This window comes from Schistocerca americana, chromosome 4, assembly GCF_021461395.2.
Source record: "Schistocerca americana isolate TAMUIC-IGC-003095 chromosome 4, iqSchAmer2.1, whole genome shotgun sequence".
NCBI lineage: Eukaryota > Metazoa > Arthropoda > Insecta > Orthoptera > Acrididae > Schistocerca > Schistocerca americana.
This window is the reverse complement of record NC_060122.1, coordinates 186,946,398-186,960,297: the sequence shown is the minus strand read 5'-3', so window position 1 is coordinate 186,960,297 and position 13,900 is coordinate 186,946,398. Positions and strand designations below refer to the sequence as shown.

Here is a 13,900-nt window from a genome sequence, read left to right as displayed (position 1 = left end):
ATACAGAAAATGTTTGACTGCTGCACTGGCCAGCACATTCTCCAGATCTTTCACCAATTCAAAACGTCTGGTCAATGGTGGCCGAGCAGCTGGCTTGTCACAACTGTGGTACCGTGCTGTACCTGTACACGCCATCCAAGCTCTGTTTGACTCAATGCCCAGGTGTATCAAGGCCATTATTACGACCAGAGCTGTTTGTTCTGGTACTGATTTCTCAGGATCTACGCACCCAAATTGCGTGAAAATATAATCACATGTCAGTTCTAGTATAATATATTTGTCCAGTGAATACCCGTTTATCATCTACATTTCTTCTTGGTGTAGCAATTTTAATGGCCAGTAGTGTATATTCACAATCAACTTGCAGTTTAATTTTCCACATTTGTTTCGAATTATGTAAGGCTGCCATAGAAGTTTTCATAATTTATCCTAATAAGATGTGGCCAGTTAATTGAGAAATATTTTTCCTAACCTGATGTAACAACATACACACTCCACTTACATTACATACTTAAAATGTTACAAGTGCCAACTAGACAGATTCATGTCGCGACCCATAAAGGATAGCCCATTTGATATCAGACCTCGACTGTACGTCAGTACGTGGTACCCCAGTGTCAGTACATCGGCGAGCCGCTTGTGATGACAAGTATGACAGGTAGTGCCGTTGACTGCCGTTGACAGGTCAGCCTGACGTGCCGACCAACTGCTCGGTGCTGAACCAGACGTCGCAGTCGGTGGTGGTGCGCTGCACGCCGGGCTTCGACGGCGGCCAGCCGCAGAGCTTCCTGCTGGAAGTGCTGGAGGCGGCCAACGGCCACCAGCTGTTCAACATGACGCAGCTGCGGCCGCACTTCGTCGTCGACGGGCTGGCCGCCGGGCAGCTGCTGCAGCTGCGCATCTCCGCCGTCAACGCCAAAGGCCGCAGCGACTCCGTCACCCTGGACGCGGCCACGCTGATGCCGCCAGAGATGCGAGCCAGTAAGTATCAGGGCGTAGCGGCAGGATGCTGCAGTAACGCCAGCTGTGTCAGCTCTGTGTTGCTTCTATGTGCTGTGAGTGTGTAACAAGAAATAAATAGTGGTGCTTCACTGATGAGCCAAAACATTACGACCACCTGTGACTCCGAAGGCTTTCCCGTCGTAATAATTGATAATATTCTTCTAGGGTGTGCAGCCGGATCATAACGTCATCTTGACACAAACCCGATGTCAAGATGATGCTATGATCCGGCTGCACACCCGAGAAGAATATTATTATGAGCACTTGCTTAATAGCTTTTTGTCCGTCTTGGGAAGGAAATTCATCTGCGTATCAGTGTTCCAGCAGTTTATTGGTAACTTTTTAGAGGAATGTGTGATTGGACGTCTACGCACAGGTCTTGTAATTCGCGTATGTAACTCGTCACTAGTTTGTGTACACGGTGATGGCGCCCGAAAACGACCCAGATGTTTTCAGTAGGATTCACATCAGACGAAATGGCCCCCCAACCACTGTAGCACGGTTCTGACTTCGAGACGCGGACTGTTATACTGTTGAGAGATGACATCGGTGTGGGGAACAACTTGTTGTTGAGTTGGAGCCGGCTGTAAAGCGCAAGGATCATCGGAACTACTGATAGTAAGTCACCAGACGATGCCAGCCTAGAGTGAAAGTGCGATTCCTTCAGACCTTGCTGCCAAACAGATTGTTTAAGAACCTTAAACGTCGCAGCGCCTCAGCAGTCGTTGGTTAATATATTAAAAAACTAAAAACCCGCCTCGATTGCGAAAAATGCACCTAGTGTTAAGTGTTAACCCAGGTTTCGGCATAATAAATACACCTTCTTCAGAACAACAACAAAACCCACAATTGCCCAAGAAGACCTTTGTCAATGATTAAAAGAACATCATAGTTATACATTTATAAACGAAAAAGAAAAGGAAAACACTAACAGTACGTAAGTACAAAGTCAAAACCACTACTTAACTTAATGGTGTACGCTCCACCTCATACTGGCCTGTGTTCGATGGGCCATGACCCGCCATGACGTTTATAAATGTATAACTATGGTGTTCTTTTAATCATTGACAAAGGTCTTCTTAGGCACTTGTGGGTTTTATTGTTGTTCTGAAGAAGGTATAGTTATCTACGCCGAAACCTGGGTTAACACTTAACACTAGGTGCTTTTTTCGCAGTCGAGGCGGGTTTTTAGTTTTTTAATAAATAGACTGTTTTCGTCGGGTTATGTGTGCTAAAACAGAACCAAGAGAGAACAGCTAAGCATACAATTTAGCTGCACTTCGAGGAAGCAACTTCGCTCGTGCAACATAACTACTCTGCCGTCCGGCCCGACAAGAATACAGAAAGTACGTCGACGAGAAGTGACTTAGTTTTATAGCTTGGGCATCGTAGTAATACATTGGTTAATTTCACGACAGTAGTTGTATCATTGCTGTTAAGCCTTTCTCGCTCTCTCTCTATCTATATATCTATATCTTGTTGGCTTGTTGTCTAATTATCATCTTTCAAATGAATTTCTTTTTGTGCTATAGTATCACAAATATGGAGGATATTCTTCAGCCAAGGTTTCGCTTTCAGTGGGACTTAGTGGCAGTTGGAGAATACTTGCTACAAGAAAACCTTAGATAATGAAGCTTGTGTTTTCTATTTGATCCTATCCATGACAATATTGGGTAATGTGTTCAAACTCTCTGTTTCTTCAATTAGTGATTCAACAACCATATGGACTAACAAGGCACCGATGTCTCAAGTTACCCAGAGGGTTCCGAAATTCGTCGTTTTTATATCGATTTTTGTCAACAGTTAACTGTAAAAGTAGCTCTAATACATAAGTTTGTAGTTCGTACTCTAAATCCAGAAATGATAGGAAGGTCCTGCCTGTGTTGCTTCAAACGTTCTCAGTTAGGGGGGAGATCCGACGTCACTGCTGGGCAAGGTAGGGTTTCCAATCACGAAGACAAGCAGTAAAAAGTGTTACCGCATGCGGGTGAGCATTATCTTGCTAAAATGATGTAAAGCTCAGGAAGGTTGATATGAAGTGCAACAGAACGGGTATGAGAATATCTTCAGCGTACTGCTGTGCTATAAGGGCGCCGCAGTTGACAGCCAAAGGGTTGCTGCTATGAAAAGACATGGCATCCCAGGCCATCACTATTGTTTGTTGTGCCATGTGGCAGGCGGTAGTCAGGGTGAGTATCCCACCACTGTCCACACGTATATTCATTGGTCACTGAGGATCAATTCAAAGCGGAACTCATTTCTACAGACAATCCTACACCAGTGACGAGATTCCAGGAGTAAGACTTGTCTGGAGACGTCCCGGACAGCGGTGGGGTACAAGACTATAGTCCGCCAGACGATGTAACGCACCAGTTGGACAGAATTTCGTATGATATCCCTCAGAAGGGCATTCAAAAACTTCACCAGTCAATCAATGCCAAGCCAAATAATTGCTTGCAAAAGAATCGGAGATGGAGCAACTTGTTGACTAGGTCACATTGTTAACTCTCTCACCAAAATAATTAATCCACATTTGTTTATCCGTACATGTAGATCTCCCAATTTACGTCCCATTCCGGTTATTCCTTTTTTGTTCGTCTTTTTTTCATATTGTAACTAATTTGCCGGTATACAGAGTACGCAATTTAGTGCCCAGTGCACTAAAATGTCTGGCAGTAACAACGAGGGTAGTCATGATGTCGTATTGGGCTTTAATGATAGGGTCGGGTCTGTCATTCCGTGCAGGTTCAGCTCTATCAGAATTCATAAAATTTTGTGACGGACGAGGGTGGTGTACCGTCTTTCGACAACGTAAACCAAATGTTTTGAATCGATCTAGAGAACGTGCTGTATCGAAGTAGTACAACAAGGACAACAATGAATCTTGCATCATTTTATTGAAAGATAATGATATGTTCATTCTCGTTAGGACCGACACAGAACGGTATTACCAAAGCCATAAAGAAAGCCAAACTGGGACCCGTTCGAAAAGACGACATGGCACCATTTCTGAGTTCAGCTCTGTCACTGGGTACGCTACCAGCGACAGATTCCCTCTTGTGAACTGGGACCCGTTCGAAAAGACGACATGGCACCATTTCTGAGTTCAGCTCTGTCACTGGGTACGCTACCAGCGACAGATTCCCTCTTGTGAACATTCGACAAAGACCTGTAGTACCCGCTTCTTGGACGACGATTGTACTGTAGCGCGTTTTCCTGGGGACGGGATCTGTCAAACCTGTCAAACAAAGATGATGAACTACATGGCTCGACACTTGTTCAGTATCACTATCACTTGTTAAACACATATCGTCATCGTTACGTCTTCATTTAGAATGTCCGCCCAGTCGAACGTGTACGACACCACACATGCGATAGACTTATCTCGCAGAAACGCTAATATTTCATCTGCCCCTTCTTTCTCACTCTGGGAAATTGCCTGGGCTCCTTTGTGAAGGAAATGTCAACTTTAGCCACTGTTGTAGATAAAACACAATGTTTGCTTTGTTTATCGTTGCCGTGGCTCTTTCTCTGAGCGCTATGGGACTTAACATCTATGGTCATCAGTCCCCTAGAACTTAGAACTACTTAAACATAACTAACCTAAGAACATCACACAACACCCAGTCATCACGAGGCAGAGAAAATCCCTGACCCCGCCGGGAATCGAACCCGGGAACCAGGGCGCGGGAAGCGAGAACGCTACCGCTGCCGTAGCTCTGCTTTGTATCAGCACCACTAGCATTGTAGCTCTGTTGTGAGATATTCGTCGACTACGCATTTCAACTACGCTCAATAGCTTCACGCCGTGCTCATCATTGGACATCTCGAGTTCCACCCCCTGTTGCCATTAGCAGCCAATACTGTGGTCGCATAGTTGACAATATGTGGGGCGTCGAAAGCTGTATACATCATTGGCCTTTCGTGACCTCGCACTTATGGTGTTCCTTGTTAGTGTGTGACAACTTTCATTAGAAATGCTGGCGTACGTAGGAAGCAACTTTTGAGACATTATCAGCAGTACCGATTTAGGAGCATGTCTGTGTTCATCCTAGAATGAGATTTTCAGTCTGCAGCGCAGTGTGCGATGATATGAATCTTCCTGGCAGATTAAAACTGTGTGCCATGCCGAGACTCGAACTCGGGACCTTTGCCTTTCCCGGGCAAGTGCTCTAAGATCTGAGCTACCGAAGCACGAATAACGCCCCGTCCTCACAGCTTTACTTCTGCCAGTACCTCGTCTCCTACCTTCCAAACTTTACAGAAGCTCTCCTGCGAATCTTGCAGAACTAGCATTCCCGAAAGATATATCCCCCAGGCTGTGGCTAAGCCATGTCTCCGCAATATCCTTTCTTTCGGGAGTGCTAGTTCTGCTAGGATTGCAGGAGAGCTTCTGTAAAGTTTGGAAGGTAGGAGACGAAGCACTGGGAGAAGTAAAGCTGCGAGGACGGGGCGTGAGTCGTGCTTGGGTAGCTCAGATGTTAGAGCACTTGCCCGAGCGAGGCTAAGGTCCGAGTTCGAGCCTCGTCCCGGCACACAGTTTTAATGTACCAGGAAGCTTGTGTTCATCCTAGTCGCCAGTGTCACGGGACGAGCTGCAACACCTCCGGTTCAAATGGCTCTGAGCACTATGGGAGTCAACTGCTGAGGTCATTAGTCCCCTAGAAATTACAACTAGTTAAACCTAACTAACCTAAGGACATCACAAACATCCATGCGCGAGGCAGGATTCGAACCTGCGACCGGAGCGGTCTTGCGGTTCCAGACTGCAGCGCCTTTAACCGCACGGCCACTTCGGCCGGCCAACACCTCCGGGATCAGTAGTGTTCTCAGATGGGCAAACGATTACTGGACCTCCATTAAATTTCGGGCATGCAGCCGCGCAAATAAAATTTCTTCTATTGATATTTCGGCCGCGTATCGTCCGGCCATCTTCAGAGCGAGTCACAAGACTGATGACAAGGTGCCAAGCGCGGCCTTATATGCTCCACCGCGGCGGTACTGCGCATGCGGGTCACAGATGCTGCGCCGCCTGTGGCGAAAGCGTACGGACGTTCGATGTGCTTATCGATGTTTGATCGGCGGCGATGACACGGTGACGACTTCTCTGCAATTTAATTAGTCCAAGAGCCGGATTCCATGCTTTGTCCAAATTGAAACCTTTATCTCTGTTTATTAAATTGTTGGCTAATCGAATTTCTATGGCTTCCTTGAATACAGAATCCCAAAAAGAAGAGGTGGATGTTAAAATCTTCACATCACTGTAATTCATCGAATGACCCGTATCAATACAATGTTCGGCCACAGCTGACTTGTCTGGTTGTAATAGGCGTGTGTATCTTCGGTGCTCCACACACCTTTCATGAACGGTGCGTGTTGTTTGACCTATGTATGACTGCTCACAATTTCCGCAAGGAATCTGGTACACACCCGCCTTACGAAGCAATAAATCGTCCTTTACAGAGCCGAGTAAAGCCGCAATCTTCGTGGGGGGCCGGAAGATCACCTTAACACTGTGTTTTTCTAGAATACGGCCTATCTTTGAAGAAAGAGCACCCACATAAGGCAGAAACGCCCTAGATCTGAAGAAATTACTATCTTCTTCCGCATCGTATACCTTCTTTTTAGGTTTTACATCGAATGCTCTACGAATTTGTTGCGGAGAATATCCATTCGATTTAAAAATACTCTTGAGGTATGTTAGCTCTCCTTGTAAATTGTCTTCATCGGATACACAGTGCGCCCGATGCACTAAGGTCTTAAGGACACCCATGCTCTGAGAAGGGTGATGGCAGCTACTGGCATGAAGGTACAGATTTGTATGCGTTGGTTTCCGATGTACGGCATGTCCTAATGTGCCATCACTTTTACGGCGAACGACAACATCCAGAAAGGGGAGGCACCCGTCTTTTTCTATTTCCATGGTAAATTTAATGCTAGCATGGATAGAATTCAAATGCTGAAGAAATCGATGTAATTCATCCATACCATGGGGCCATACCACGAATGTGTCGTCCACGTACCTCCAGAAGACCGTGGGTTTAAAACATGCTGAGTCCAGTGCCTTGTCCTCGAAGTCTTCCATGAATAAATTAGCCACCAGAGGGGAGAGGGGGTTTCCCATGGCAACACCGTCAATTTGCTCATAAAATTCACCATCAAACTGAAAATAAGATGATAAAAGCACATGTTCAAATAAGGCCGTAATGTTCTTATCAAAATGTTGGTTGATAAGAGCTAAAGAGTCCTTTAAAGGTACCTTGGTGTATAATGATACTACGTCAAAACTAACAAGAACATCCATACTATTTAGCCTGACATTGCTAAGTCTCTGAAGATGGCCGGACGATACGCGGCCGAAATATCAGTAGAAGAAATTTTATTTGCGCGGCTGCATGCCCGAAATTTAATGGATTATTCATTACGCCGCGAGAAGTTGAAAATGCACATCGATTACTGGACCTGTTCCTAGATGTTGTTGTATCTGGTATCGATGTTGCTGTATGTTAACTTTTCTCAGTGCTTCTAGTACGTAACGCTAGTCGTTTGGTTGCACAGTCACCGAAATGCTTGTAGTTTCGCTTGTCGTACTACAGTGACAGCAGCTGTTTGAAATGAGTTGTTCCATATTTATGTCTGTGTGACAACCCGTCCAGTCCCAGTGGCAATTAGTTGACCAGAGAGTGACTGAGACGCCGCCCGCCTCAGGTGGAGTGCCGCTGTCGCTGGACCTGCCCACGGCGGTGGGGGCGCTTCTGGGTCTGGTGTCGGCGCTGCTGCTGCTCGCCGTGGCCGCCGTGGCGTGGCTGCTGCACCGCAGGCGGCGGCGCCGGCGTCGCGACGGCTCCCCACCCGCCGCCGAGCTGGCGCTCAAGAAGAAGGCCGCCGCCGCCGCCGCAGCCGCCGCCGCCGCCGCAGAGCTGTCCGACAAGGACGACCGCAACCCCGACGTCGTGCCCTCCTACTGCGACGACTGTGAGTACACTCTAGCTTCATTAACTTAACTTGAAGGGTGAATGCCATGTAAAGACTTTTACATGTTTCTTCCAAAAAATTGACCGAGTTTGATTTTTATTTCATCTGTCTATCTTCAGCTAGACGTATATAGATGATATGGTTGGGAGCAGGATACAGGGGCTGCTGGAGTAGAAGGCTGAGCAACAAATTGAGGATAGAATACAAAATGTATTACGCAAGAAAATTCATGCAGGGTACTGGTAACATCATATCAACATATAACTTGTTCAATTTAAATCTACATGAGCTGATTTAACATGGATCATCAACAAGCTATCTAATATCAAACAATCTGCAAATATGAGATTCAAACCTTTGCCAAAATTTTAATGCTTGTAAAATGTCATTACAAAACACGGAAAATTACCAAACTGGTCAGTGTATTTTAAGTCTTACAAAATCTATTGGGCACAATGGCTTATAGGAAATAATATCACAGACGTATAGTAATATCTGCCCACTACAGTACTGTCTTACGTGACCTTGTGTGCCACAATGACTCACAGGACCAACTCATATAGTTAAATGGTAAATATTACCCACAATGGATCTTGCGTTATAATCTTACGTAGCACACCGATTTACTAAGACAATGCAATTAATTCCAAATACAGTCTGGTCCAGAATAACGAGTGCCCTACCTCTGATTAAACTACTCAGAATCAGTAATGAACTGTTTTACAAGTCAAGCACATTCAGTTCAGACAAATTAACGAGACAGTGCCTCCATTAGAATTTTACCACAGCAATCCATCGATAGTCGAAAAGGATTGATAACAAGTTACCGCACTGTTGGCGGTTGGCACTAAACCCCTGGCGTGCAGTAGATGTGTGGGCCAGAAACCCCTTTGCAACAGGAGCCGTTAACAACGGTACCCACAGGATTCTTTCTAAAACCATACCGTCAAATGATGTCAAAGGGGTTTCCAAAACAGTTTAACACTGAACAGTAGTGAGTAAGAAATGGTTCAAATGACTCTGAGCACTATGGGACTTAACTTCTAAGCCCATCAGTCCCCTAGAGCTTAGAACTACTTAAACCTAACTAACCTAAGGACATCACACACATCCATGCCCGAGACAGCCCGGGACCGTAGCGGTCGCGCGGTTTCAAATTGTAGCGCCTAGATCCGCTCGGCCACTTCGGCCGGCAGTGGGTAAGAGAAAAGGACAAAAAAAATACACGGCTCTTACAGTTAGCCTTCAATTATTCCTAGCTGTGGTTAAGATTGAATTAATTTTAATCGAACAGGTAAACAGTGGTGTCACAGTAGACTTAAAAATTACTAGACTAGCGTGACAATTTGAGCGTCCCTTAACTGACATAAGTTCAGTAACAAACTGAAATGCAATTTAAAGACACCCAAGTAAGGGTAGTGTGAAACACTTCATCAACAATTTAAACGAACACGCCCACAGAGGCACTACAGTTCACACGTAAATCAACCAGGGTACAAGTCAGTATTTCGACACCTGACGTGGGAACACTCACTGCTCAGCAACGCAAGAACGCGACAGAAAGAAGTCTTGCTGTAACTCCACCAGATGAAGATGCACCAAACTAACAGCCCACCTTTAACAATATTAATCCTAATGCCGCTAATAAGGAAATGGCCAGAATAGCACCAGCCCGTAGCTACATCGTGAAGAAGGTTGAACTCGTAAACAAAAAGAACGACAGCGAGTCACTGCAGCACCTCCAGTTCCGCTGCTCGGCCGGCCCAATTCAACTGCCACACTCACACCACTTGCCGACGTGACTTCGCGATCTTCCGGCGTCCCTCCGCTCAAGCCCGAGACTCCTTTTCGGCTTCCCGCACGGAACCCCAGAGGGCACACCAAACCGCGCACCGCAAAGCGAATCGAAAGAGATCGAACACACTACACCAGAACAATCAAATCGCAGGAGCACACGGCACAATAAATTTAAATGCCGCCCTCCCCGTCGTTTCTAGCCTGGACGTCCTGAATGTCTTGTCAAATGGTAGGACTATCACTGTAGGACGCTACTACAACACCCTCGACAAATTCAGGTCCCCTTTTCACCGAATGAGACCAAGGCCTTTGAGTGAAGGTGTTGCGCTCTTAGACGACAACCCAAAAACCACACACTGCAATGCTCGCTCAGGATCAGATTCGTCGCTTCGAATGACAGGGATTGGATCACCCTGCCTACAGCCCCGATCTTGATGTATCGCACTTTCATCGAAAGCTTCACCCTCAGGACATAACTTCCAAACCAATGCTGCGGTGGAGTAGGCTGTACGACACTTCCTTGCGGCACAGGGCACCGCGTACTACCACAGTGATATTTTCAATCTTATTCCACGCTACGACAAATGTCTCAATGCCTGCAATGTATGTCGAAAAATAGTGCAAGGTGTGTAGTTCTTGATGACATTGTGTACTTGATTTTGGCAATGTAGTTTCGTGAGAAAAACAAGAATGAAACATGCTTTCGGAACGTCCCTCGCATATATATATGTTTGGGTTAATCTAAGGAACTGCTGTAGGGATTATAATAGGAATTTCACTGATAGCTATACTGATTCATGAGGTAGAGTTGTATACGTAATTTATAATTATATCGTACAAGCTGGCTGAACTATGATGAATGAAAGTTCCCTGCCGCTGTGGAAACGTTCCCATTGACATCTAGGGATGAACAGGAGGTAGGCGTACGGCCACCTGACTGCTAGCATGAGAAAGCATTGCTGATCTACACCCCCCACCCCCACCTCCCAATTTCCATGGAATGTTGTCTAACCGTGGACATGTTTGAGGCCAACTGTGTGAGTTACCATTACCGGGAGTCCGGCACAAGCACCTGCCGTCATTCGAAACGACCTGTGATGCAGGAGTATCTATTACCAAGTTAAAAAGAAGAGATTTTTTTGTACTTACAAGGGAAGTTCCCCATGCACCCTCCTCAGATACTGTCGTAAGATGGCCCAGTAGACCGACCGTCAAAAACTGGTCACAGATCAGGCATGAAAACAGGAAGGAGGTGTACTGAACCGTGAAAACAAAAGCAAAATAGACAAATCGAATGGTCCAATTTGAAGATTTGCAACATCGAGTGAAGTCGAATATCTACGGTGTCGTGGTTGTGTGGTCAAGCTGTTGCACTACGGACGGGGAAATCGATGTCCAAATCTCCCTCGTGCTCCACACATCTCTTCCCACAAAATTATGAACTGTCCTGCCGGTCATTGGCGTGTCTGTTCGTTGTATTCAGATCTGTGTGCGTCGTGGTGCAACGTCCGTTTGCAACAGCGATGTGTAAGGAAGGGACCTCCAGAAGCAAGTAACCCCTACTCGTTCTAGAGAAGTACCACACGTTATGACTCTAGCGTCCGGTTTTGCAAGTTCTTTTCTCTTGCATTCCTTTGTTGCAACATGGTTTACACCAGTTTATTTGTTCTTTTCATTTCTGTAAGACGTCTAGGCAGCATCTCACCTGCTCTCACTATTTATACCATTTACTTGCCACGGTAATATATTGTTACCATATGACAAAGGTTGAAAATACCGCTTCAGTTGTAAATTATTTTATTTTCACTTGACCGGTTTCGGACTGTTATCAGCCCATCCTCAGGTGTCGTAGCTGTGCTGTGGTCCCCGAGCGCCGCGTGTACCAGGCGCGGTGTGCTGCCGATGAGCGCAGAACGGAATATGACTCATATTCTATAACCAATGAACAGTATGACAGTTTCCAAGACCACAGAAAGAGAACAGACACGTCAAATGTCCGGGCGGAAAGTTGATAATTTTGTGCGAAAATAGTGGGGTGCGAGGGAAGTTTGAACAGGGATCTCCCCCTTTGCAGTCCAGCACCAGGACCACGCAACCACGACGTCGAGGTTCTTGTAATTTGCTCGATGTTGCACATCCTAAGCTTAGACCTTTAACTGTTTCTATTTTGTTCTTCATTTGGCATTTCAGTACACCTTCGCCCTGATTTCATGTGTGACCTGTGTTCAGTTTCTGACGGACTATTCACTGGGTTATGTTATCACAAAATCTGAAGGTAGTGCGATGGGCAGTTTTCCATGTGAGCTAATGTTTAAAACTTGGGAAAGGAAATGTGGGAGAAGGTCACACAGAAAAGTTTGCTCGCTCGGGACTGCCACTGAACCTGGTCAATCGCCAAGTAATCTTGGCTCGCACCAGATTTCCTTGTAGTCAGGTGGATTCAGTGTACTAACGCCGCCAACAGGTAGTGGACAACTGGAAATAGCTCGCGATAAATAGGCGCTGCAGTCGGGTGGTAGCTCACAGCTCTAGTCATTGCCACAACATGTCTCTCCAAATGACGGTAAAATATGGGACACATAACACCCGATCCTGAGAATTTTCCTAGCGTGCACTGCCTGAGTGTCTGAAGTAGTGTGGAAGCAATTATGCTGAGTTACCAAATATTGTTCCCCGAATTTTAGTCGTAAATTTACGTAGTAGCCCGTGAACAAAATTACCGCTATGGCAGACAAGTCAATCTGATTTTCCTACCTGTGGGAAGCTGTGAAAGGTCAATAATTTAATACCAATGATATATAAAAAATCAAGTTATACATGAAAGTTTAGAAGTATCTGTATTATGAAACGGATAAGAGTGTCACTAAAATTGTGGTAATAAGTTGCGTATCAAAAGGCTTCTAGGGGCAACAAAAATCTGATTTGCATTATTTAATGAACTGAAGACCCTGGCTGTAAACAACTGGGACAGTTTATGAGAAACGTAATTATTGCGTGTAAGGCACTATAGATGATGTGCTTCACTAATATTAGTTCATAATTCCATGAAAAACTGATAAATGGCAGTCTATCTATAATTTCAGATTCTTGTCAGATCTTTGTCATGATGTATGCATGTAATCAGTGATAAGAGCCAAACTATGGGTGCCTTTAGAACCAAGGCGAACAGTGTTCGTTCCAAAAAGAAGAAATCCTGTTGATGAAAGATTTGTATTAATTCTGGGGTGTTGTGGGAAACTACCGCTTACATACGGATACGGAATCGTTTCCTGAACACAAAACCTCTCCAAAAGTTGTTTGTGATCCGGTGCAGCACGTAAACACTCTCACGACGTGCCTCTTACCATAGTTTACGTGAATTTACCCGACATCGCGACCGTAAAAAAGTTAACACCCGTCCTTAACATTGTTTATACTCTTCAGTAAGATGCTTGCTGAAATTAATGTTTTATTGTGTTGAATCATAGATTACTTTTTCATGTTTATGTACTTTATTGTAGCAAAAGCTGTTAGACTAATCTTTATAGCAAACGCTATTAGCATCACAAACTGCAACAATTCGGATATTGTAAATTTGTGATTTTGAGAGATTTTGCGGTAATGTTTCATTAATTGGCTCTGCAAGTAAACAGCGGTAACTCAAAGGTAACCAATGTTCATTCTACTCAGTTTACAGGTAACAAATATTATGAACACACTGTCGAATTTTTAAGAATAAATTTTTTATGTGTAATTTACCGTTGTAAAACGATGTCGGCACTGCAGTTATACTTTATAAAAAAAATAAAAAAACGAAATCGTATTGTACGCGCTTGAAACATCTTCTTTAACAGATTTTAATCAAAGTTTACAATTCAAATTCTCAAATCAACCATTTTCTCCCTTACATTATTTACAGCAGTTGTCTTCAATTATTGCCTGAATTAAAAATATATATACATATAATACTTCTATAATCGACTGATAAAGAACTGGAATCTTACGTCAAAGTTTTGACACATAAGACAAGTAATAACATTATACGCAGTTTACGTATGTTGAAAAAGAGCAACTGACAACGCGCAAATTATCCAAAATATATTTACCAAATACTTTATAATGAGAGTACTTACTGATATACAACGAA

The 13,900-nt window shown here is 44.6% G+C and overlaps 1 protein-coding gene across 1 annotated transcript in view; it reads left to right on the top strand.

Moving 5' to 3' along the window:
• Positions 1–13,900, top strand: part of LOC124613335 (hemicentin-1-like) — a 465,174-nt gene that overhangs the window by 420,357 nt on the left and 30,917 nt on the right. The window contains exons 11-12 of the mRNA XM_047142031.1: positions 685–981; positions 7,711–7,977. Coding sequence (XP_046997987.1) covers positions 685–981; positions 7,711–7,977 — 564 coding nt within the window. The remainder of the gene's footprint in view (positions 1–684; positions 982–7,710; positions 7,978–13,900) is intronic.